The sequence below is a fragment of the Ostrea edulis genome, chromosome 1 (assembly GCF_947568905.1).
Source record: "Ostrea edulis chromosome 1, xbOstEdul1.1, whole genome shotgun sequence".
NCBI lineage: Eukaryota > Metazoa > Mollusca > Bivalvia > Ostreida > Ostreidae > Ostrea > Ostrea edulis.
The window spans coordinates 16,620,322-16,648,222 of NC_079164.1; the positions used below are offsets into that span (position 1 = coordinate 16,620,322).

At 36.6% G+C, this 27,901-nt stretch overlaps 1 protein-coding gene and 1 long non-coding RNA gene across 3 annotated transcripts in view; one reads left to right on the forward strand and one right to left on the reverse strand.

Annotated features, from left to right (window-relative positions):
• The window catches only part of LOC125662147 (uncharacterized), a 45,705-nt gene that overhangs the window by 9,024 nt on the left and 8,780 nt on the right, over positions 1–27,901 (forward strand). For both annotated transcript variants that reach the window (XM_048894328.2, XM_048894330.2), the window contains exons 3-6: positions 18,799–19,014; positions 19,602–19,789; positions 22,229–22,377; positions 27,568–27,786. In XM_048894328.2, coding sequence (XP_048750285.2) covers positions 18,799–19,014; positions 19,602–19,789; positions 22,229–22,377; positions 27,568–27,786 — 772 coding nt within the window. The remainder of the gene's footprint in view (positions 1–18,798; positions 19,015–19,601; positions 19,790–22,228; positions 22,378–27,567; positions 27,787–27,901) is intronic.
• Positions 1,409–15,645, reverse strand: LOC130051251 (uncharacterized). The gene is made up of 2 exons (XR_008799685.1): positions 10,291–15,645; positions 1,409–10,194 (listed from the first exon to the last, which is right to left on the reverse strand). It is a non-coding gene; the product is annotated as an uncharacterized LOC130051251 (long non-coding RNA).

Sequence of the window (27,901 nt, forward strand, 5' to 3'; positions counted from 1 at the left end):
AATCTGCCATTTCTGTTTTTCCTTTTCCTTTTATGACACTTAATCCACCTCAATGGTACCTGATATTCTGTGGAAACTCTAATCAATACCGGGGATTTTTTAAAAACTCTAGTGTGTCTGTTGTAAAGCCCAATACTGTGGGCTGCAGGCACTTAACACGCTTTTGCCATTTATCCTTATAAAAAAGAACGGCTTTCTAAAGAAGCATAAAGCTGCTTTTTCCGCAAAATCTAATTACTTGTTGATTGGAGAAGTCTCCATGAAATCTAATTCGCTTTTGTATAACAGTAGTGTAGCTGCAGATTAAGACGATGGGTTATTGATAAAAGTGTCTTAATATGGCAGAAAAGGAAACAAATATTAAGTAGGTTCCTTTTATTGTCATGGAAACTGTTTTAACTGATCACATGATCACAGCCTAGGATGTAAAAAGTGGCAGTTAATTGATAAAAACTATCTTGCAATTTGTGACGTTCAAAGATTTGCTGAACTGCATTAGTCAACAATGATTATTTTTTTTTAAATTCACTTACATGTATGATGAATAATTTATGTTTTGTGACAGTGTTGAAGGCCTATGGGTGTGTAAATAAAAGGTTTTCTTACATTTCTACAAGTAAACCAGGAGATTTAGTTATTTTAAAGACCAATAGTGGACTGTTACCTGTTTTGCCTCAGGGTCTGGGGTTGCTGTATAAGGCGATATACATCAGTGTATTTACATCTTTTAAATTTATCACATGGCTCAGATTTATATGTATTTGAAATCCACACTGCTGTAGATGTGAAGGAATTTGGACAATACCGAGGTCACACAAGTCACTGCAGGTCAAACACAAGTTTCAATACCAGGTTTAATGATAAAAATATATCTTGCACCACAATCTTTATTTGTCGGCTCGACAGGTATTTAATGGGAAGTCTAGTGTATCGACAGCTTGCTGTTCTCCAACAAACTCTTATAACGAGAAAATTGATTGGGTCAATGAATTTCAACACAAAAAGGTGCGTGTGATTTGGGAATGATTATAAAGTTTAACATCAATTACACATTGAATAACAAATATTTGTGTTTATGACAGTGCATCAATATAACTTCACCTAGCCCTGTGTTTGAGAAGTCTACTTCAGTGTTGAAGCCATTATTTATGATTGATCCTTTTAAAGATCAGTCGTCTCAGTGGAGGAAAAGATTTTAACACCTATTGAAAATTGCCTGCCAGAAAAAGGAACAGACAATTACGCCTCGAATATGTTTTATATTTCACTGTAGATATTTTATCTGCTGTTTTGCGACCCCTGTGACCTTTCATAGCAGAGAGTACACAGCAGATTATCTCAGACTGCACATGATATTGCTGGGATTGTTACAACATGTGCATATTGCTTGTCAGGCTGTGCATGTTTCACAAAATTTGAAGCCGAACTACGGGCAGAGACGGTGTGGAATTCACTTGTGGATTTTAGACACAGGATTCTGGATGTAAACCCCATTTTCTTGAAGTGTATGATGGATGATCAATTGTGAGGATTTAAGTGGAATTGTGGGTAATAATGGTTACTATACATCACAGTAAGTGATTGCTATTGTTTGTATGAGGTCCAAGGTTAAGTCATGAGAGATATGTGAGCTACCAGATATCAGATATCAGCTGTCAGCAAGGTGATATCTGATTCCCGTGGTTAGAGGGTTGTATGGGTAATGAATTGTTAAATGCCTGAGATGAGAAGAATGTTGTGAAGGAAGACAGTATTTGTGTAAGGAAGCCTTTAGTTACAGAGGTGACAGATGTGATTGGGCATTTAATTGCTATGTGGATGATGGAAAGATGGAAGGGTATACATTTATCAACAATGTGTAGATAAATTGGACTCTGATTATCAGGATCTTGGGTTTTTAAGGAAAAAGATTATTACCTGCTTTTATCTTCATATATGTAAAAAAAAAATTATCTTTACAAGTTTAATCTGAGTGGATTTGTAGAGGGTATCGTGTATGGTTGTATGAGGTGATATGTAAGTTACCTCGAGGCCTTTTATTGGATTTCTAGGAGATTTTGGAGTACTGCAGTGGGGTGTAAGAGATAAACAACGCAACAAATAAAGTTCAGTAGAGCACCACTGATCAATTTATTTCATGTAAAATGACTCACTTAGGGAAATACTACTTGAGAGGCATATTGATAATGGTTAGAGAAATATTCTGTAATCCAGCCAGAAAATACAGGACAGTGTTTCATCTTTGTGGAAGAGTTTTTGTACAGTCTTTATATTTAGTTGTAGTGTGTAGTACGGGAAGGCCCACAGAAGGAGTTTGTTATACACCTAAAGAATGACTTGATGGTACCGTAAAGCCCCACTACAACAGATATATGGCCCATAAAAATGATAGTTAAGACAAGGTTGAAGTGGGGTATTTATTGTCTAGAATTTAATGAGTTAGATTAGCCAGGATAAAAAACTTGTATTATCCTTCTAAGATCAGACTTAGCTGTTTTTGCCATTGATAGGGCTTGCTAGAGAATATACATCATGCTGGTATATTGGAGCATGTTCCTGTTGACAGTTAGCTGCCATCTGATACTGTTGAAGACTGAGCCAATGGTGTTCTTTATCATGTTGAGAGATGTGAAGGGAGACAAATGAGGCAATCGCTAAAGGGAGCAAAGGCAAATGCATAGTTATTAAGAAGTTGGGGATGCTAATTCTGCTTAAATGGAAAAGTCCAAGACAAATTGTCATGTGATTTTTTTAAAGAAAAATTTTGCTATGAAATAAATGTCCATGCATACTTAATTTTTTTTCTCATTAGTGATTCAGTTACAAAATCATTAAATGATCAGAGGAGCTCAGAAGTAATTGACTTGAAATGATAAATGGACATGTGTTTACAAGTTTCTCCTTGTCTGTCCTTGATGTGGGTAATAGTGGGAGATATTGACCTCCCCAGATACAACTGTACAACACCCCCTATCCTGTAGTGATTTATAAACACATTGTAATAATGATAACACTACAATCATCCAGAAAAATAATCTTATGATGCTCAAGGATAAATTATTGATTCGGTGCTGATGCATAGAGTTCTCATTAATGCATCAACACTTTGAAAAATGACAATAATTGTTTTAAGATTCCAATCAATGGTGTAACCGGCAAATATCACATAGTCGTGCAGGAAAGAAGTTGGCATGGAGAGCCGTTAGCTCTTGACATTAGCTTGTGTGTATATCCATGCCCTCATGTATAGAGGCAGTAGAAACAGAGACTGGATGCTATTGTGAAACATTATTGACTATACAAGTCAATTACTGTGGATAAAGATTAATGTATTCCGACCTTATCATGTGATGTTAAACCGTAGAGGATGAGAAAAGTATATAACTTTGTTATTGATCCGAAGAGTCTCCAGCGCGTTTAGCTTCTGTTTGGAATTCATTTATTGGATTTGAAGTAATTTACGCCCAATTATAGGAAGAGCCACCGTTTGATCCGGCTGGTGAAATCTTTTGTGATTTGTCATAGCATTACTGGACTTAGATGAGATGGCAGTGAGCTGGCTCCTGTAGAGATCTTTGGAGACGGACATGAATGATGCTTTCCAACACCTCTGTGGTGCACAATCTCCATCTTGTTGTTTGTTGCTGTAGTTCTTTGTATTCTAACACAGGGATCAAAGCTGTACAATTTGTATCTGTGGTTATATCTACCTGGGAAAAGTAAGTACCAATGTTTACTGTGTGCCGAGGTGCTGATTGTCTCTCTCTGTCAATGTGTGTGATAATGCAGATTCTGTGATAAGGTTCTAACTCTTTTTAGATGATTTTAGAGAGGAGTAGGTAGCAGTTAGGTGTCAACTGTTTTTGTTTTTTGGATGAATTGTTGTGAAGTTGCATTGTTTACAAACATTGAATTGAGTCTGTACTTGGCCATTGAGGGCCGTCTCTTAATAATATCTTTTCTTAGTTTCATGTACTATTTTTGGAAAGTGTTGTGGTATTTCCCTAATCTGTTTCCAATGATATGTGGTGTTATAGTCTGATAGATGACGTGAATCATAGAGGGTAAAATTCATACATGATAGCTCTCAAGAGTTAGTGATGGTTCCAAACTGTTCCCCCTGCAAAGTGGGGGCTTTTTGTTTATGCTAGTTTTGCATGTGGGGTTTGTCCTCGTGCACAATGGCAAAACTGCTCATGACCAGGAGTTTGAAAAGTAGGTCAAGGGTCTTGTATAGGAATTGTTGGAACTTGTGGTGAAATGAAATGTTCCCTATATAGTGACACTTTGCACTGTTTAATAGATGGTATCTTCCTTGTTCTGTCAGTGAGAGTGGTAGAGGAGATGTGAGTCATTTCAAGATGTCCTAATGTTGAAGCTTTTTACCACTTGAACTCATTATGCTAGATATGTAAAAAGTTTTATATTATTACAGCACAAGTACATAGAAGATTAGAACCATAATTGTCATGGCGAATTAATAGCCTCCTAATTTCTCCATAAACCACATACTGTGTGATTAACTCTTACATAGACCATTCCGAATGAAAAATGTGTGACACTTGGTTCGCGAATGAAACCAATCATCTGATATCCAGTAAGTGGGAAATGTGAGCAATTTTCAAACAATGAACCACATGAATGGACTATACCCTAGTTTGATAGACCGCATGGAGGCCTATCTGATGTCACAGATGGCAGCACAGGGCGGGATCCCCCCCAACTTCTACTCTATCCATGGTGAGTATATACATCTATGGCTTTCCATTACAACAACACACACCACAACGTATATCATGGAACATACACTCATTTTGTCCATGTATTGGGGTATTTTCTACAATGACATTTTATAGTTCACTCTTATGCAACATAGTCATTTATCAAATTAAGGTAATATGTTTAATTAGATATGTGTTAGCGGTTATAAACTATCTGTTGGTGTCATGTTTGACTGCGATAAAATGTCGACCATAATTACAAATGAAGGTGTTGAATGAAGGCTTAAAGAACAAAATTGAATTCATTAGTTTTGCACTGTTTAAAGGATTCTTTGTGTTTTTATGGGAGTTGTTGGGGGGTGGGGGTGGTAGAGGATGCGGAAGAGGCGTTGCTATCATATCACTACTTGGGAATCGATATGTTCTCCTCGGCCTCGGTGTTTTACCTCGATTAACCCACTGTTCTGTCAGCAAATTAGCTTTCTCAACAGCTCTTCCTTCTAGAATGAAGCCTCATTAATTTGGTCTTGGTTACGTCGCGTGAAATCATGTAATTGTGGGGATGTTTTCGTTTGTTAGAGATTTTATTTGGCTGATGTTGTCCCAGGAGTAGCACAAACATGCCATTAGTTACTGGGGAAAGATTCTGTTTTTGGTACTAATCCTACAAAATTATCTGTTAAGGATGGGTCATTATAGAAAAAAAAGCTAAGGATACATTCATACACACAACTAATCATATCTTGCTCTGGGGTCAGTAGGTCATGCTGTGTCAGGTTACTCTTCAAATGGCAACGTTTTGAAAAATCTATAAAATGATTCTTAAAATGATTGTATTATTTTGATTGATTGCGAAAAATTCTCTGAATATTTCATATATCAGTATAGTGCAAATATGTAATGTCAAGTATGGAGTAATTTAGCAAGCCATAAGTGTTAGAAGTGATAAATGATTAATTATATTACTTGTGGAGCAATAGTGCTCAATCAGCAAAGGGCTCTCAGAATATGTTTGTACTTGTTCGTTTGCTCTTACTGTTATAACATCATTGAGCAATGTTCAAGCTCACATCTTTAATTAAAGAAATGAAGCACATTTCTAAAGTAAATTATGAATTGACCTGGGCTGGTCCACAGAAAATTTTTATGATTTCTGGAAAAATCCCATTTCTACACATATTAACACGGGTGTTCATTTTTGTTAATTTGTGCACAATATTCATCCTGTTAATGGACTGTGTTAATTAAGTCTATGGCTTAACCTGAAGTGACCTGACACTCTGAAAGAGCTTGCTTCATCTTGGTTGATTGACTAAGACAGGTGTTCTTCATCAGGTGTAAAAGTTCTGATCTTTTCTGTCGTCAGCCAGAGGAACAAGTAGAGAAACCTTGCTTCACAATCTTCAGAATCGTCTGGATGAGTGATGTTAGGTAGACCTGGGAGTGAAGCATTAACAAAACATGGAGCTTGCTTTGAAACAGCAGTTTATATTTGCAGAAATTGTGTTAGCTGGTGTTTTGTAGAGGATAAGGTGTTAATTGGCCGACCCTGCTATTGCTTCCGACATTTTATTGACCAGTAGATTTATTGGATAGACTGGCATGTCTACAGCACTCAGGCCAGTGTGAGGTCGGATGAACTGACCCCCAGTAGTCAGGCTCAGAAAGAATGAAAGGCTGGCAACGGACCATATTTTACTGCCATTGATCCTCTGTGGCTGAGGACATGACCTTTGACCCACCTCCATCTGGCTTACAGGTTTGACATGAGTCTGTATCAGAAACTGTTGGGATGGGGGGCATGAAATGAGGAGATAAATTGTGCAGCGCTGCAGCTAGTTACCAGTGAAGCTGCCGCAGTCTGCTATTGAAAGGCTTGTGTGTGTATTTAACACCTGCTGTTTTGTTACATATCAGGTTTTGTGTTGTGATGATAAAGAGATTGTGGATGTTGTTATATATCGCTGCAACTTCAGGATCACTGCTATAGGGGGATCGGGATATATATTACACAGCCTCTTTACCTGACACACAATGTATAGCTATCAAATGTTTACAGACTGCAGCCATTAAAAGCTCAGCATTGATCTCTCTGTTATAAAAAAAAGAACAAAATAGATGTCTGAAGTAATGGCAAGGATTACCTTAGCTGCCTCATTTGTTGACATTTGGTGTGCACAGTTACGTAATGACTGGCACGTGTTGCCAGGAATATTTTGTCAGTGACCTCTAACCGTTTGACAGATCAAAGGTTAACGCTATTGTGTGGTTGTACAGACATCTCAACAAGATGGTATTTAGATGAGGGAACCTTTTGCAATAGCAGTTTACCTGTGTGAGAGATTGTGCTTGGCATGCCATGAAATCTGTCGAATAAACTACTTCTCACCTTAAACAACACGAAAGCTGATCGATGAAATAAAACATTACTTCGCAAAATCTGGAGTTATTTCTTTCATTTACAGAGGCTGTAAATCAATGCTGTTAGACAATAAAAAAGACATCCTTTTGGTGGAAATTGTAATAATGAAAATATTGATTGGCTTAGAATCTAATGGGGCTTAAAATAAATAATAAATAGTGGCATAAGTCAACCTTGTCAAAAGCACTTAAACAGACTAACGACAGCAACCTAAGACATATTATCGATTTAACTTTATGAATTCTTATACTTCTTGTTTAGTGATCGCTTGCTGGTAATCTTCTTAGCGTGGCTTTAGTAAGTCCACACTGTGGCTAGGAAGTCGCTTTAAACAGCAGGTTGTGACAAAGTGTAATAATGTATTCTGGAGTTCTCTTACATTGACAAATTGTGCCTTTTTGGATCCTTGTTAAGTTCAGTCGCTCACCTGTCACTCGGAGAGGAGCCGGGGAACATTATGGTTTCTGACTTATCTCTCTAGAGAAATCAGATACTGGTGTAAATCACCATGTTTTGAGGGTAGTGTGTGCTCAATTATAAAATTGATTTTTGCAATGATATTCAGTAGTGGAGGAAGACGAGGATGATAAGAATGTGAGAAGTGAGGGATTTATAGAACTGTGATTACAAGGTGGAAACAAGCAGGCATCATTGTTGTCCAAGTGCATTAAACATTATGGAGTGACATGGATTTGTCATTGTGGGAAGAAAGATCGAGATGGGATTCTGTGATACTTTGCATTGATTTTCCTTTCAGCATAAAGTGGAATATGATGGAAGGTACAAGATTATGAGTTAAACATGTGTTCCCCCTGTAACAGTTGTTAAAATTCATGTTCCTTGTTTTACACATACAGGTGGTGTTGATTTTGTCGTTTCTTGAACCTCTTGGCAGAATCACACACCAACTGTTGATAAACAGTAGTGGAGACTTCCGATTTCACAGTTAAATAGTGACAAGATCATGAATGACAGACAGTTAAACATAGCGAGGGCCTGAACAGTGTGGTTATGACATAACGGACCAGGTTATTTCTGGTGTTACAGGAGTACTGTTGAAGTGTTAAGTTTATTTGAGGACACAGTGACATTACAGATTGTGTGAGATACTATGTGGTGGAACCCCCGACCCTCAGAGATGTTGGCTGGGTACTGTCAGTTTACTGGTAAGTGAGGAGGGGGTGGTGGGGGGGGGGGGGGCGAATTAACAGAAAACTGACTAAGAAAACTGAAGTTCTGTCAGCGGAATCTGTTGGTTTTCCTGTTTTATAATGTTCTTGCATGGAACACATTTTTATAAAAGTCTGTGTATCCACCTGGCAAGCAAAAATTCTATCAGGTTCTTATGGTAAAATTTTAATTAAATTATTGTAGTGAATAATAAGCTGCATACATTTACTATAAATTGCTCATTTGATAGGCCTGTCATGAGTTCTGGTTGTCACATTAACCTCAGAGGGGGCACCTGTTTATTAATTATGATTGATTTATTGCTCTGTGGTGTCTCAATCCTTAATAAACAAAATCATTGTCTCTCTACCACCTACTCCACAACCAAGGATTTTTCCTGACCCTCTAATTTGTTTAAATTTACTTAGGTATATACAGTTTCACGCTATCATGCCACTGGGCAGCTGATCTGGGAACTTGTGGTGGAGGTAATGTGGTAAAGATGGGATAACTGACAAAGCATTTACAATTTTTCTGCATGAAAACCATGGACAAACATTAGGGGTTTAAAATGTTTAGTCTGAGTATTACTAGAAAATGATTGATCTTCTCCAGGGCCTATCTACATAAAACCACTTACCATCATTGTCAAAGGACCATGTTACCAGCCAGACACATTATCTATTTACACACTGTGATCATTTCAAAAGAGTGCTGACCCTTCTTTATGAAACATGGAGTTGAGGTTTGCTTTATTTGATAGTAAAGTACTGTGTTTTATAGCTCTGTGCTGTTAAATCTCCTAATCCCAATATAAATTTAAAATAGGCAACACAGGAATTTAATCCAATATGAAATGCCATGTTTTTATCCAATTAATATTCAGTACAAGATATCATGTGTTGTGGTTATCATTATGATTTTACCTTTCCATATATTTTAATGCACCCCTGTTATAGATTTTGGTCATGATAGATGTGTATATAGATATAGAGTTACTGATACTACATCAGTGTCAAAGTTATAAAACCCAGAGATCAGGCAAGATAAACGTTAAAAAAAAAAACCTAACAGGTACATGGACCTATCTACAGCTTATTCATTGGAATGTTAAATGTTTCCATGGCAAATATTTATGATAAGTTTCTGGAATCAAAAGATCTTGCTTTGATGCAGAATAAATCATATCTATAGACCTAGATATTGTCTATTTTGATGTGAATAAAATAATTTGCAGATTTTATTGAATATGGTCATTAAATACAAATGTATGCAAGATTAACAGTTTCTTGTATGTATGATTGCCAAAGAAAGGCAAAAATTAGTTTCCACCAAATATACAGCTCTAGAGGGTAACAGTGTCTGACAGTTCTCCACTCAAGTAACAAGTCCTATAGAGTAACAGTGGCTGACAGTTCTCCACTCAAGTAACAAGTCCTATAGAGTAACAGTGTCTGACAGTTCTCCACTCAAGTAACAAGTCCAATAGAGTAACAGTGTCTGACAGTTCTCCTGACCTAAGTAACAAGCCCTATAGAGTAACAGTGTCTGACAGTTCTCCACTCTAGTGACATTAGTTCTATAGAGTAACAGTGTCTCACAGTTCTCCACTCTAGTAACATTAGCTCTAAAGAGTAACAGTGTCTGACAGTAATCAACCCCATACTGCACCACACAGTGTTTAAAAATCCTTTACCTAAATAACTGGTCCTACAGAGAGATCGAAAAACAGCATCCGCCAGTTCCCCGCCAAAATAACTAGATGTAACTGTCAGACAGTTCTCCACCTAAATAAGCAGCTTTTTAGTGTAACACAGTGTAAGACAGTTCTCCACCTAAATAACCAGCTTTATAGTGTAACAGTGTCAGACAGTTCTCCACCTAAATAACCAGCTTTATAGTGTTACACAGTGTCAGACAGTTCCCCACCTAAATAACCAGCTTTATAGTGTTACACAGTGTCAGACAGTTCCCCACCTAAATAACCAGCTTTATAGTGTTACACAGTGTCAGACAGTTCCCCACCTAAATAACCAGCTTTATAGTGTTACACAGTGTCAGACAGTTCCCCACCTAAATAACCAGCTTTTTAGTGTAACAGTGTCAGACAGTTCTCCACCTAAATATAAACTAGATTTATAGTGAAGCAGTGTATGAATGTTCCCCACCTAAATAACCAGCTTTATAGTGTAACACAGCATTAGACAGTTCTCCACCTAAATATCCAGCTTTATAGTGAAGCATTGTCTGACAGTTCCCCACCTAAATAACCATCTTGATAGCGTAAAACAGGGTTCGAAATTAACTTTTTCAAGCACTAGTCTGTACGGACTAGTCACTATTAATGTTCACTAGTCAGCAAAGCATTTCACTAGTCTGTCCAATATATCATTAATTATTAGATCCAGTGAGCTAGGCATTCCGCAACACATGCCCGCTTGCTCAACATTCGAGCCAAATGTAGTCCGATCCCAGCGTGTTTAATGCATCAGCATTGCCTTGAAATGATAACACCCGTGAATATGAACATGACTTTATTGATGCTTCAAAAGGTACAACAGAACAAATTACACGATACAACATATAGAATGGAACAAGGTTTGTAAGTGGATGAAAAGGCCGCAATTTTTGTGGGGGACACGGGGATACATGCAATTGTACCAAGACAGTATGGGCACAAAGGAGGCCGAGTGTAAGCACAAGTGCCTGATCCGAACGATTACCGCGTTCTGGACCAGTGTAGGTGGGACCGCCCTTCTCCCTGTCTCTAGCGCCACCTGGTTTTACATTTACCAGACTGTGGCCTCCCCCCGCTTGAATGAGGTGGAGGTGGGACCAGCCCTGGCAGGCCATGACCCACGATTGTTACCATATTTGCACAACTACACATTGTTACTTTGAGCCACGCCCCCCTGCTTTGTATGCAGGGTGGGGAGACCACCAGGTTATGGGGCCACTTGATCCCAGCCTACACTATGGTATCCCCCAGTCCCCGCCCCCCCCAAACCCGGAATTGCGACAAAAAGTATACTTTGTTTTTGGGGTAGCTGTGACATTAATTTATCCCATAGAAGCAAAAAAAATTAATACTGTATATCCCCTACAAAATTGGATTTGGCAAGAATGCGTTTGAGGCACTGACAGGTAGCTATGACATTCAGTACGCGTTCCATTCTTCTCGGCTAGGATGGGCACGTGTCGCTTGGTATTCTGCAATGAAAAAAGAAAGAAAGAAGAGAAAGCAGCAAAGCAGATATTAGAATTATGCCCTAATAATATAATGGGTGGGTGGATTGGGGAAAAAAAAACACATCCTTCTTGTTCGGTGGATTTTGAAAAAGAGAACGACATCCGGGGACTGTTTGTTGTTCATTAACTCGTGCCGTAGCATAGTCGTACCATAACGTAGTCGTAAGGTAATACCATTGTAGTATAATTGTTAAGGGCGCCCAGGGTGACAGCCCGGGTGGAAACCTGTACTAAATTAATAGTTGACTATTTGATATAAAATCAATTAATCTTGATTAAATAATCTTCATTTTATTCAATAGTATTTAATGAAACCAAACACATCACAGTTGCAAGCAATTCAGTTTCTGACACCTACAGAAAAACACCACCATACTTTATTTTGCATTCAAGATCTTCAGAAGCATACAGTAACCTCCGAGTTAATCCTTTTATAAACGTCCATAAGTACGTTCGAGATCGACGTTCCCGTTGTTTTCGTCCTCAGTTCTTGGAGTCACAGGAGTTCGAAATTTTATCAATAAAGTCAATAAAACTCACTCAATTGACCAAACCATGAGCTACAGTGTTACGAACTCCTGTGTTGGAGTCGCGAATGACAAGAACATGTGCGCACAAACGTGCTTGTTCTTGGAGTTCTTGCACCTTGAACCCATTCTTCTGATGCGTACTAGGAGTTCGGAATCAGCAAGAATTTGTGCTTGTTCGAAGAACGGCGGTCTCGAACACACTCCATGTGTTTGGAAGATCAGGATGTCATAGTCACGCAAACACTTAACCATGCAGGTAATCGACCATAAGAGACTCGGACAAATCTTGCTAAAATCTTAATCAATTCAAGATTGATTTCCGGATTTTCACTAGCTATAGAGAATTTACTAGTCCAACACGCTTTTTAATAGTCTCAGACTTACGGACATGAGGTAATTTCGAACCCTGTAACACAATGTCTGACAGTTCCCCACCTAAATAACTAGATTTATAGTGTAACAGTGTCTGACAGCTCCCTACCTAAATAACCAGCTTTATAGTGTAACACAATGTCAGAAAGTTCTCCACCTAAATAACCAGCTTTATAGTGTAACACAGTGTCAGACAGTTCTCCACCTAAATAACCAGCTTTATAGTGTAACACAGTGTCAGACAGTTCTCCACCTAAATAACCAGCTTTATAGTGTAACACAGTGTCAGACAGTTCTCCACCTAAATAACCAGCTTTATAGTGTAACACAAAGTCGGACAGTTCTCCACCTAAATAACCAGCTTTATAGTGTAACAGTGTCAGACAGTTCTCCACCTAAATAACCAGCTTTATAGTGTAACAGTGTCAGACAGTTCTCCACCTAAATAACCAACTTTATAGTGTAACACAATGTCAGACAGTTCTCCACCTAAATAACCAGCTTTATAGTGTAAGACAGTGTCTGACAGTTCACCTAAATAACCAGCTTTATAGTGTAACACTGTCAGACAGTTCCCTACCCAAATAGCCAGCTTTTTAGTGTAACACAGTGTCAGACAGTTCTTCACCTAAATAACTAGATTTATACTGTAACACAATGTCAGACAGTTTTTCCACCTAAATAACCAGCTTTATAGTGTAACACAGTGTCTGACAGTTCTTTACCAAAGTAACTAGCCTTGCAGAGAAACACAGTGCCTGACAGTTTTTATTTAACCTTAACCAGCCCTATCAAGTAATACCACCTAAGTAACCAGCCTTGTAGTGTACGTAACATGGTGTCTTACAGTGCACCACCTAGATAACCAATCCTATCCTGTTACCCACAGTGTCTTATGGTTGTTGTACATTAATTGGCTTATTATGAAATTGTCACAGAATATTTAGATTAATTTACTGAACAGATATTCCCTGACCTTCATTATTATGCATCCATTAATTATTATAAATGTTGATGTCAGATTGCAAGATTTGACAATACCTTGAAATGCATTAAAAATACCAAATCTCACAAAAAGAGGAAAACCAGCAGTGTATTGATATGTTAAATGGGTAAGAAAATTTCTTTGCAGTCTTTCAGACTCCACCGAGAAACAATTAGATGGCATTGTGGTTTAATGAAGGAGTTGTCAACATATGCAAATTAGATGTGGGCGCCCAAATCTTTGTCAAGAAGAGGGTCACTGGGTTGTGTACTTTAACCCGAAGCTGTCAAAGTTAACGCATTACATCAGGAGATATAAGACAAAATTAAGATTATGTTAATATACCATAATAACTTGCTGGTAAAAGCATGCGTTTTGTGACTGTGTAACGCTGTGTGTGAATCACCCTGACAGCCTGCAATACAAGGTCTTGTGTTCTGTTTCTGAGGTTGTCATCTAGGGAAGCCATGAAATATTCAAAGAAGATTTTCTTTAAATCTTGTCCATTGGACTGTTGAAGATTTGAATTACTTTATGTGTAAACATTTGTCAGATTAGAGCAAATTTCCTTTGCTCTGTTAATTGCAGAGATAATAAAAATATACCTTTACTGGTATTTCATTAGATTTATGCGCTATCTTGTACAGATCTGATGTGTTTCCTGTCTTTGTTAATTATTTTACGACTGGTTGCAGATCATTCTTGTCTTTTTCAGTAAGTAGGAATTTGCCCAATTACAATATAAACAAGAACAATTATTAGAAAATGTTGATTTTTTTTCAAGACAAAGAAGAGGAAGACTTGTTTAAAAGTTGTCAGAGCATACAAAACTATTGAGGAAGCAGCAAGGCTCTAAATGCCTCTTGACTCGGGCCCTACTTCTGGGCATCAACAAGCCACTTCAGAACCCTGCTTCCTTCCTTGTTTTGGTGTCTTTGTTCTAAAAGAGCCAGCATACCACTTCAATCCATTTTAAGATATGCACTTCAGCAAAGTGCATGAGTTACCTCCCATATTCTAAGATGATAACTCAGGAATTGTTAAAACTTTGCTTCACATTTGACAGTGTGGAATGATATGAAGATGTCTTCTTTGTCTAGATTTATTTCATCTTCAGTACATAAAGGCTTCATAAACACCTCTGTGAGTGTTCACAGATGATTCCTTTCCCATAGCCTCATAATTTCTGTTACAGTCAAGTAGGATGACATGTTTGTGAAATCAAGTTTCAACTAAAATTAGAACTGCATGTAAAATTAAGTTTTGAGAGATTTAAATTGTTAAATATGACTGTAAGTAAATGAACAAGTAGTATAGTGGAATGAAATCTGTATAGTGCAGTTGAAAGTCATTGACGCTCAGGCTCTGAGCAAGCCAGATCACAGACATTGGATGCCTGTATAGTCCACTGTGAAGGTCATTTTAAGGTCATACTGTGCAACATGTTGCAGCAAAATATAAAAGAGAGAAAAAAGCCAAGAGCCTTCTTGTCATTGTAAGGCTATGTGGAGAATATGATTTAATACTCTTTTTGCCTCCAAGATAATATATAATGCATCTCATATTGGTGTGTCTCTCAGATGGTCTCTTTTTATCTTTTGTCTCCTTTGTGTGTAACTTTAGTCCTACATGGTTATAACTTGTGATATATAAAGATAGAGACTTCATGCTGGGTGAACTGAAAGGTTATAAGGTCAAATTTTTAAAGGTCAAAGTCATTGATGAAGTTCAGGCACAGTGGCAATGTATTTCACAAACATTCTTTGTAGAGTCTATACATGCTAAAGAATTCAATAGAACTAGATGTGATACCTGTTTAATCTGACATGCTCTGGGAAACTAATTTTGTGTTAGATTTATCACACCTCAGACAAAATTGTTGAAATCTAATTGGTCAGATCTTGGTCACATGATGCCGTGAGAAAAAACCAGTATCATGCGAGAAAAATCAATCCATATTGAGCGAGTAATTTATGGTCAGGTTCGACTTGCAGCCGTAACAAAATGGTGATTCAGAAGCAATTTGGGCAGACAAAGTCGTATTATATATACCCCCACGTATACAGTTAGAGGTCATCGACGTGATAAATTCGTAACACAGTTAGTTAGTGACCTGATACGGAAAAATACATTCCGTATCAGGTCACTAACTAACTGTAACTAATAATGTCAGATTGTACAGTGTAAAGAATATGAAAAAAAGATTATTGGGAATAGGTCAGAATTCTCATTGAATTGGAATACACAGGTCTCGGGTTAGACAGGTGTAACTGGATTAGGAAAATCATATACCGGTATTATAATTTTTGTCAAAACATTGATGTGGTTTATGTTCATAAACTCCTATGCACAAAAAAAACACTTGAGTGGGTGATATTTTATCTGTTTATTGGCTGAGGCTTATCCTAGAGGCAGAGAATAATTGAGAAACAGAGTGGGTACCCATGTAGCGTTGATGGATGTAGACTGGTCAGTGTTTGATGACTGAGCGGGTGTTTGTATTAACATTGGGGTGATATTATCCCTCACGGGGCCTAGGTAATTGGAATGTAACTGTTATTTTGAAGTGGACAATGAGACACAGGTTTTCCTGTCATTTTTATTTACTTAGTTTCGATACTTTTAAATACAGCTAGGTGAAGACTGAACCTCTAACTGAGGTAAAGGCTGCCTGATTTGCCAGACTGTTTGTTTAACACTGGATATTGAGATACACTCACAAACGATTTTTAAAAAGTGAAAATATTTCACTTAAGTGATTGGAAGGATAAACTTTTTCATTATAGCTGAACTGAGGGAGGTATATTGCAGACCCTGTAAGTATTGAGTTTTTACCGTCTTCCACAGGTAAGCTGTGCTTGTAGGGGGTAAACAAATAGGCGATGGGGTTATTAGAATTTTGAGCAGGGAAAAGATATATGGCCTTTCATTGTGAATCTGACAGGGTGAGAATTAAATATTTAGAGGACAGACATGTACCTGGTTATATGTGTGTAAAATCACATAATTATTTAAAGGCTTAAATTTTTAGAATATATCAAGGGCACAATGAAAATGAACATCGAGACAATCCATCATGGTAAAGACTTGACGTGTAGGTCGTCCTCCCCTGTGCGGCTTTGTTAGACGACTTGTGAAGAACAGTAATTCTTAGGTAGCTTGGCTCTGAGAAACAACAGGTAGAACTAGTGACAAATTACTACCTGTTTAATTACGAGCACTCTGCAGCTGGTTCTTGTAACTCCAGGTTGACACTTCTTGTAATTTGCAGATTTATTGTTTACACAACGCTGTATCTTCCACATTTCTCTGTTAGATTGGGGTAAATACACCTATCTTTCTCACCTGTTCCTGTCACCTGTTTGGCTCACCAGTCCATATGGTGAGTGGTACTTCATTACCTCGTCCTGTGTAGAAGAGTTTGAAAATAAACCTTCGAATATGCAGTCCTACCCAAATTCAAGGTCCAGAACTTTTCTTCCAAAAAGACCATACATGAATATCTTGAGTTTTATCATTACGTTGGAAATTTTGTGCACACCACAAATTAGAATGAGAAAAGTGAAAATTATTGGGAACACAGATACATGTATTTATCTATTTCTTTGATACTTGGTTATTTGTTTGAAAAGGTTGGACCAAAATAAGTTGATAATCTGATATTTCATCTACTCATTTCTAATATGAAATATGATGTTATAGAATTGAAGAAAAAAAATTTAATTGAGAAATTTAGAAAATTTCAACTAATTTTCATGCATTTTTTCTTACGGAAATCACTACTTTTATCTTGCATTTTATACATTATAATATCTGTGTTTGGTCGTGATTAATGCATATGGCCCTTACTTTTTTAAAGCCAAACAGCTTAAATTGTAGTTTTTGGCGAGATAAGACATATTTATGACATATTACACATATCATATTCACGGTTCATTTCCAACTTAAAATTACTTTTGTATATCTCACGAATTTAATAACAGCTGTTTTGTTGTTGGTGTAGTTTAAAATTATGGTCAGAATTATCACCAGTTTAATTTGGTGACCCTTAAGTTCTTTGAAGATAATGAAAGGTCGACTCCATTGTTGGATTGTGGGGTTCGTTGGTGACCTGAGAGGTCGACTTCATTGTTAGATCGTGCCCTTCATTGTTGACCTGTGAGGGGAGAAGGGGGAGGCTTTGACATTAGATATTGGTGTTTTACACAGGAGCTTGTGAAGGCAGCCAACAGCTGACAGGATACAGATGCAGTTTACCTAAACTGTCAGATCTCATCAGCATCACTGCCACTCTGCAGAAAGGACAAGCTTGTTTTCTGCCAAATGACTTCAAGGAAAGATAATTAGGACTGACAGAAGTTATCAATAGCATATTCCTTGTAATCCAATTCAACACAATTCATAACCTGTAGTCTAAGCATATTGTGTTCACAATATAGACAAATTATATGCTGATTAGCAAGGCATGTGTCTATCAAGACACATCTGAGAAATTTGTATGACAGGTGTGCTGCAACTTATAATTATTCAATATATTGGATCATGATTCCCGTTAAGTTTGTACGATTAGAGACACAGATTGTAAGTATTTGGCAGTTTCAGTTTAAGCATGGTCTGAACTTTCATAAGTTGTGAAGCTGGCAGATACAGTTTTTATTCCCATGCTTGATTAGGTTTGCTGCATTATATAGGCGACTGGAACACAAGCTGCCTGTGCGATCTGCATTTTACTTGGCCAGAAAAATGCAGATTATTATTTTTACGAGATAGCCTGACATATGGTAGCTATCGGAATTGAGTCTTTTGACCTATTTAACAGAACATGTTGCTTTGTGTGGATTGACAAACTAAATTGTAATCCCAGGAAACATCATGGCTGGGAGTTCAATGCTTATTGGGCAAAAGTTTCTTATCTTGTCTGGTGGGTTCAGTGCTTAAAAGAAACCTGTTTTCTTCAAATGTTGACTTTCATTTATGTGTTGTAAATTAGTCCAGAAAAATTCTGTTAAAACATATCTACTGAAACAAGTTAAATAATAGGTTATGAAACCAATTTGAAAGATTTAATTGCCTAGGTTGATGTGTACTCAGACTGGGTAAACAGTAGGATCTGGCTTAATTAAGATTTTAACAATGTACCTGCTAAAATACTAAAACTTTGTTATTGTTTATTTGTCTTTGAAAATTGTAACCTTGCAGATCATCAATAAAACTTAAATTACAAATTTTCCATGTTAATTGTGACCCTGATTATGTATGTTTGTGTAAAGTCTTATTTTACTAATGTGCACCGATTTCCATTTTGTAAATATATTTTACCTTGCTATGTTTTTGTTGTTGCAAATTTAGGGCTGCAGCCAGGTGCCAAGCCTCCACCATTGACCACAATGATGAACCCTACGGCGTCCAAACTGTCACGGAATACTGCAACGGTGCCACCCCTCAACCAGGTTTCTCCTAGTAATGGTGTCACTTCCGTCAGTACTAGCGCCTCAATGAATGCCACGAGAACGGCCAGTTTTGCTGCCGCTCTCCGTAAACTCGCTCATCAGGCAAAAGATCCAGGTAATGAAGTCTCAAATGTTGATGCTGGTCTTAACAGAAAACACAGAACAAGTCAGGTCATTTATAGACCACTTTAAACGCACACAGTAGTCAGTGCACACAGCAGTTTGATATTAAGGTGGAATATTGCACCAGAGAAATTTGATATGGATGAAAAGTGTGGTGGATATGTACAACAATATTTTGAAATTGAGAACTTTCAGATTTATATTATTTAGTCAAAAAATGCAGTTTTAAGAGAGCATGATCTGAAAAAAAATTCAAAACCTCAGCAGTTGACACGCTAACTTACTGAGCTACTCTACTAGGCAATTAAATCTAAACGAATAGACAAATATTGCTGATATTTACATGTATATTTCCATTCATGGTTTAAAAGGAAGTCAGCCTTTATGATGATGTAGTATGCCTTTGTGCTGTTGTGAACTCCCTCATTCTGAGGGTTCAAAATTTAAAAAACGAATTACTATGTTATGAAATAGAAATTGTACAATTTAAGAATTTTGTATTGAAAGAAGATCTATTTTCAACAAGAGAATAGATGTTAAAAGCAATTAAAACTGTGTACTCCCTGACTTTAATTTCAGAGGAGACCGCTCCCAGTCATAGCTCCCAGCCAGGCAGTTCTAGTACTAGTCCCCGGGCGGTTACTCCCAAGCGAGGACCCCCACCTCTGGTCTACAACAGCCACAACTCCTCACTGACATCACCACCAGTGGTTACCATAGCACCCACACAAGCTCACTCCACAATTCCTAGCACGGAGACAAAACAGGTACAGACATACCCTAGTTTACCTACATCACAAAACAGTAAAGGGCAATAAAATCTTGTGCACAGTGACAATTAAGGAATACTTTGTCTATTGTCTTTCTGCACATCAGTTTGACATGCCCGAGAACTTTGGAGCCGTAAGAAATAGGACCTCAAAATTTAGCATGCATATTCCTATAATATATAACATGATTTATAGTGGTGTAGCAATATGACGATATATCAATCTTATTGAGCACAAATCTGTATGATACACGTATCGTTTTGTCAGATATCGAGATGCAGTTGTAAGTTACGATACACATATCGTATCGTCAGTAAGATATTGTGATGCAGTTGTGAGGTATATTTGTCATTAATCTGAAATGATTCTGAGTGAGGCATAAGTTTGGAAGTATTTTTCAGCCATTACTATTCTAGTAATTTGTAACGTTCATACAGTTAATGAATGCAGTTGGTCTTGTGATTTCTATCTTCGAATAATTCTAAATGTATTACCACTACAAAATAAACAACAGAAAACTAAGAATTCTTAAGTTAGTAAATCATGAAAACTGTATTTTGATAGACGTCACATCGCATGTAAATATGATGTCTATCATATCCTGAGGTAGCTCGCGATACTCGGGCCTAATGAATAATGATCCCATTATAGGCAATATGTCAGTGTCCCTTTTAACTAATTTGATACAATAAACCATTGTTGACCTGAGGTAAGGGCAATAGTGATTATTTTGCTGATTCTGTAATCAATTCAAACATTTATTATGTTTCTGTTGTGTTTTTTATCAAACGTTTCTATATAGTTGAATGTTAAAATCATTTTAATGACTTAATTGTATGTCTGTAGGTCTAAAAATAGCTCGGTTGGTAGGTCTTGTCTACCAATCACAGGGTCCTAGGAATTGATGACAACTTAGAATAATAGGAAATTTTGATGAAACTTTCGAGTGCTATGCCAACATTTACCACCAAAAATAGTGGGGATAACAAATATATTGTGACATATTTACAGGAATTCGTGTAATGATGCTGAATATAACAGTACTAATTATTATATTAATCACTGAATGTGACATTTACAATAGAGCTTTGTGTCAATTATTTCATGTGTAGCAAATGCTTTTTGTTGTTTGCACACTATGTAAATTTGACTGACTTCTCTGGTCTATTACATGTGTGTAAATAATCATTTATATGTCCCCTGTACAGCAGCAGTTACACGCATCACAGCTTGATGTCAAACATCTCCAGTGATCTCCCTTTATAGTTCACTTCCCTCTCTGTGAGAGATTGAACTCCATGTACTAAGGACCAACGGATTTCTGGTCACATGATAGCAAGATATTAGTCACTGGAAGAAGCCTTGGTGACAAAGCTCGAGAAATAAACAGGGCATTATCCTGTCTGTAAGGAGAGCCTGACTGCAGATAATTGCTCTGTAACAGTCCTAAGCCAAAGCCAATTACTGTATGTTGTCACTTACTACTGGCCTTCAGGGGACCCGATGGTCCACGATCTCTGATGTATATCCTCAATTACAGGGTATTTTGTCTCCATCATATTCAGGCAGAATGAGTGGAAACAGAAATTGTCTGACAAATGATAGAAAGTGTAGAGGGTTTATGTACAGAAAATATTTAATTATGCAGAATATGAAGTAAATCTATATTGTCACCTCACAACGCATTGTTAAATGCACTGCCCTACACAGATAGGTAATACACAGTGATGACTATACATTTAAATCCATTCAATTGACAAAGTGCATGTTTTATATCTGTTGGAAAATCAAGGAGACATGATTGAAATCTGGTCTGATTTTTATTTTGAAGAGTTTGCTAATCTTGGCATTATAGAAATCATTTATCAAAAATTGAAATCTTTATCACAAGCACACCCTGTGATGAATACATCTGTTTCTGAATCAGAAAAAAAAAAAAAAAGAATATCGAAGCAAGAAATAAATGTGGAGATTTAAGTGATTGTACCATTGTCTTTGCAAGAAAAGAAACAAAGCAAAGTTTAAATGTGTGTGACTCAAAAACTTGTGAAATATTTTTAATATGTTAGATATAATAAGGAATTTAAAGACGTGTCAAAAATGAAAATATGTTACTCAATGTAAATTTTTTGGAAAATTCATGCAAGTTGCGCAAGTAAGAGAATTCTTTCCTGTTTATTATCTGTGTGTTACAGTGGAGACTTTTGTTGGTGATTTTTTTTTTTAGATATGAACTATCTCATATTCCTGATATCTTCTGAAATATAACTTCCACTTAAGCACAGTCCTGTTTTGTAGTTTTATATATGCTTAAAAACATCTGTGAAATATGAGTTGAGGGTAGAGCAGGTAAATCAAAGTAATTCAGATGTTTTTTGTTTGTTTTTTTTTTTGCTTGTTTAAATGTCTTTACTCAGTCAATGGAATATTTTGTAGAGCATTGAGCGAGCACACTCAGTTCAAAGCACAGCTTCCTCTGTGTATGAAGCTCTGAGTCTGAAGCAGGAAAGAGAACGCCCACAATCCACTCATTCAAATCGAGATGATGATCGAAACTCGCTCAAAGATCTCTCTATCTCAAGAAGGTAAAAACACAGATAATGGAATATTACTGTAAGCATGAAAAAAAAAAATTAACTATGCCCTGCAAACTGTTGTTTCTTTTAGTCCACTTTGTTAGGGCTGTGTATTTTTATGTGTGAATACTTGTCATTACCAGCTCGTTGGAGTTATCGCGCTTTGATGACTCTTGTGCGTCATTGGTAAGAAAATGCACAAATCTCGCGAGCAAGTGCGAGATTACTGGGACATAAACGAAACGTTCAGAGCACCCCCCCCCCCCCCCCCCCTTTAAAAGTTAAAATGCATGGTGTATTTTTAAATAAAATTACCATTAGTCAAACTGCATTTTTTCAAATATTCTAACACTATCTTATTAAAGAAGTTTCATGTTTTTTAAACTCCAACACACACCAAACCTATTTGAAAAATTCCCAAACAACGATGTTCTTTGGACACCCAAGTCCATCAATATTTTTTGTAATTTTCAAATTAGCTTAGATGCAGTTTGGGAAATGCATTAGGTGTGTTAATTAGTGTTATAAACGGCTTTTAAAAATGCAGTTTGGCATATACATGTACACAACTTCTTCTAAAATATGGAAATTGACGGGGGGGGGGGGGGGGGGGGGGGGGGGGGGTGTACGTGTACGATTACAAAGTCCATGCCATATGAACCTGTCCTAATTGTATGATAAAATAGAATGTCTTCATAGTCTGACAGAATAACTTTAAAAACATATTCATCACATTAATTACAAGAAAAGTTCTTGTGTTGGATGTGCTTATAGGTTTTTCCCTTCACCGTTCTTCTTGCGATTGACGCTTTATATCGGTCAGATTTGGCAAATTTAGTAGCTTCTCTTCCTCACATATAGTTTAATACGTTCGTCTGTTTTCTTGTAAGAATAATCAATTCCTAAATTTGACTTTAGAATCTTTATCAGTGTTGTGGTTTGCAGTCGGTAATATAATATGTATTCGATACCATAATTCATATTACGTATGCCTAAGTAATGTGTTTACATTATGTTGTCCCGGTAGTAGGACTTTACGCGCCTTTAATTTGAAGAGTTCCACTAATGGAAATGATAAGTATTGTTAGGATGCACATGACTATTGTTATAGCTCTCTCTCTCTCCCCCCCCCCCCCCCATGCAGTTGGGGGTGTTGGGTGTTACTGAAATCGCCATGTCCATTCGTGTTTGTTTGTCTGTAGACATGAGATTAAGATCAGAGTTCAAGTAGACATGAGGTTAAGGTCAGAGTTTTAAACAGTCATGAGGATAAGATCTGAGTTTAAGTAGACATGAGGTTAAGATCAGAGTTTAAGTAGACATTTAAGGTCAGAGTTTAAACAGTCATGAGGATAAGATCTGAGTTTAAGTAGACATGAGGTTAAGATCAGAGTTTAAGTAGACATGAGGTTAAGATCTGAGTTTAAGTAGACATGAGGTTAAGATCAGAGTTTAAGTAGACATTTAAGATTAGAGTTTAAGTAGACATGAGGTTAAGATCAGAGTTTAAGTAGACATGAAGTTAAGGTCAGAGTTTAAGTAGACATGAGGTTAAGATCAGAGTTGAAGAAGACATGAGGTTAAGGTCAGAGTTTAAGTTCTCTTTAGTGAGTGTGAATAACGACAATGCTTAAGTTTGTTTTCATTTCATGGTCAGTGCAGTAGAAACAAAACTTGCTTATATGACACATTATTTGAATACCTCTTCCAGCTTTAAATCAGGTAGCTGCACCTGACCTCTGTTTTGTGCTTCATTGACTTTGGTCAAGGTGGTAGTAGCTATTTCTTTCACCAGTCCATGGTCCTGGTGTTTATAAAACTTTTTTGAGCACGTTTTCATACTCAAACTCTGTGCTCTAAATCTGTGATAAACGATCTTCACGATAGACCTGATAAACGCAAAACACGATAAACGATCTTCACGATAAACGGAAAACCTGATAGAAATGTTGTAAATTTAGAAACTATTTAGACAGAACGAAATTTTGATACCTCTAACATAATTACATTATGTTGATAATAATGTTGAAGGATTTCAATGCTCAGTATATACCTACATTATGGACAACGCGGATTTCTTGTTTTCCGCGTTCTTGCGATTGGAAAAATCTATAGGTAACTCAGAAAAACCGTGTTCTCATCGCGGGATGACTATCAGTTACCTGTCCCTGTCGCGGTAACATTTGTTTAAAACATTGATCGGTTTTGTACCATATAATTTCTTTAATCCACGGTCGTACGTCTTTTATTTTATTTTATTTATGTTTTTTTATGCCATCACAGCTAAAATAAAAAAACTAAAATATATACAGCATTGAATTCATTATTTGATATCTATATGAATTTTCTCAGCCAATGATTCTAAAATTTATATTGTCACCTAATGTTTAATATATAAATTATACAGGGAATTAACTAAATGTAATATAATGTAGTGATATCATGCTTCGGTAGCTCTCTTGTGCTAATGTATATTACCTTGAATATGAAATAAAACCAAGTAATATTGTGTGTGTAGCAAGGAGGGAGTTATTTTGCATCAAGCTCTAAGTTCACGGCTCAATCAACATCTCAAGTTATTTTCATAACGACCGCTTTACGCGACGTATCGAAAACTGGGGAGCGGATGGAAGATCTAATTTTAATTAGATTGAAGTAATTGGAACATATTTATTTGAATTGATATTTTGTTAACAAAACATAAATAAACTGTTTAAAAAAACATAAACAAAACCCGGCTTGTTTTAAATTCGAAATTTTGAAACGCTTAGTGTGTAAAAAATTCAAATAATCATCAAAACCAACATGAATTTCCAGTATCTACACGTACGACTATTGGTATATGTGTTCATGTACAAGTAAAAAAACCCAAAACAACGATGACAGCGGAATCATACCCAGTTGAGCAGAATTTCGGGGGATGCAACACCCTTGCACCCTTTTAAAACTTAATCCTCTAAATATGTGAAATACAATGTCCCTGAGAATGCTAGCTGTCAAAACACGGCTGATACACAAAATCAGATATAAGGACGCGCACAAGTTCAGCAGTTGCTATATAAGTAGCATACAGGTGAAAAAAATCGGAAGAAAAAGAACCATTATTAAAATATTCATGTATGTGATAAACAATGTAATTTACTGATTTTCCCTTTCAAATCGGAACTCCCTATGTTTCTGTTAGTGTTAATGTTAATTACAAATAATTGTTTATAGACAAACAAATGTTTATGAACTTAGATGAAGGAGCTTTCAGATTTACTATCCTTGGTTCGCTCGACAGACCACTGCCTACTTTCCAGACTACTTAGAATTAAATTGTGATAAATTTTCACTCTCTCTGGACAGACAAATAGCTCTTCTTCTGCCTTAAAATCGACAACTTTATGTTCTCCTTCAAATATACCGTCTTTCCTCGATTCCTAAAAATAGCTTCTTTAACAAAACGAATAAAGGTTTCGGAAAGTATCGTAGTTTTTCATTAGATTTTATATACGATCCCGATAGTTTCCGAAGCTACATGATAAACGATTTTCACGATAAACGGAAAACCTGATACACGCAAAACACGATAGACCTGATAAACGCAAAACACGATAGAAAACGGAAAACCTGATACACGATAGGATAGGATACACGCACGATACGATAGGATACACGCACGATAGGAATGTCAAGAATAACGTTGCGGGTACTGTATTACCAGTGATATATCAACAAAACTTGCCCATGGCTTCAGGCCTGGATTTCTCGAAAGATACAAGTCAAAACTTTGACTTAAAGGGACATGGACTTGATAAGCTGCAATAATGTAGCCCTATCCGATTTCTTTTTATTCTGACGTTTTCGGGAAAAAAGGGCTACATTATTGCAGCTAGAACACGATTTGAGATTTGAGCTGAAAATTTTCAAATTTTATTTTTTTATTTTTAATGTTTGGAATGCTTAACTAAGGTATCGCTAATAATCAGCAAAAATTTGAATGTCAGTAGTCAAGGTAAATGGGAGATGCAGAGCTCACAATTCCTTGTTATGTAAACAAGGCTCGTGCCATGTTTTTATTTACATAGGTTAAATATACTAGTAAAAGTTTCGTTTAAATCAGGTTTTTTTTTTTTTCAATTTATAGGTGAATTCTTAACACAATTAAATATTTTCTAAAGTTTGGCACATCTCATTTTGTTTTAAACATGCTATTTTCTATTAAGCAGTCTAATGTAAACAAAAACAGCACAAGCCTTGTTTACATAACAAAGAATTGTGAGTGCTGTATCTCACTTATAACTCAACAAATGATATTCAAATTTTGGACCATTAGAAATACTTTGGTTAAGCATTGTAAACAATAAAAATGGAAAAATAAAATTTAAAAATTTTCTGCTCTAATTGTGTCCATGTCTGAGATTTTACTCAAATAAAACTTAAGTTTGAGAAATGAAAGTCTGATGCTGTCTTTTGTTTAACACAAAATGTCATTTGATTAGAAGCATTTTGAGTAGAAAGTAGAATACTTCAAGGACATAAGAATTCGGATTATAAAGTTTTGAAAAGTGTGTATCATAGATTAGGGGGAGGGGGGATTGGTGTTCAAACACAGTCAAACCTCCTTATCTTGAACTCAGTGAGACAGAGAAAAAACTATTCGAGATATCGAGGGTAAAATACAGTTGTACTTAAAGAATAAGTGGTTGGGACTTCCAAATTACTTTGACATATCCTTGGTATTTGAGATATCGGTGTTTGAAATACCAAAGTTCAACTGTATACAGTTTTGAGTATGTTTTTTTTTGGGGGGGGATGAAGGAGTATTAGTCCCATTAGGACAGCTTTAGTTTCTGAATATTGAATATTTCACACAACATGAGAAAATTTTCACAAGTTTAAGCAAAGTTTCCTTCATTTTCAAGGTTTTAGAGATGTGACATTGTAAATGCTATCTTTTTCCTCATTTTCGAAATTTTGGTGAAAAGGTGCACATTTTCATTTATTATTTTCCTTTCAGCAACCTCATAAACAAAAGTCATGTGTTACTACCAAATTATGTATTTTTTTTTATAAAGATACTTCATTGGTAGAAATATAGATCCTATGAATGAATTAACTGTGCACATTTGAAATAAACAATTACTCTATAGGATGTTTATACCCTCTGTAAACCAAAGTTGATGAATTTTGACAAGAACCTGTTTTTACTTGCAGTCGTATGACCCCCCACTCTGTCCACAGCTCATCCCCAGCTGGTCTTAGAGAGGACAGCATAGGGCGTGGTTTCCAGCCCTACAGACCTGGTGACGATCTTCGACACCAATTACCGCCCAATGCCTTCGGCATCGATCCTGCCACCGCTGCTGCCTACTCGGCAGCCTATCCGACAGCTGCCTTCCTTCCGCCCCACTCCTTTCCTCACCCAGCCTTCAGGTAAGTCATTGTCTTTGTTTATTACAAACATGTAAAACTTAAGTGCACAGTGCAGAGGAAATATTTAAATGGTCTTTACCATCTTGAGGCATTTAGTGTGTGTGAATATATATCT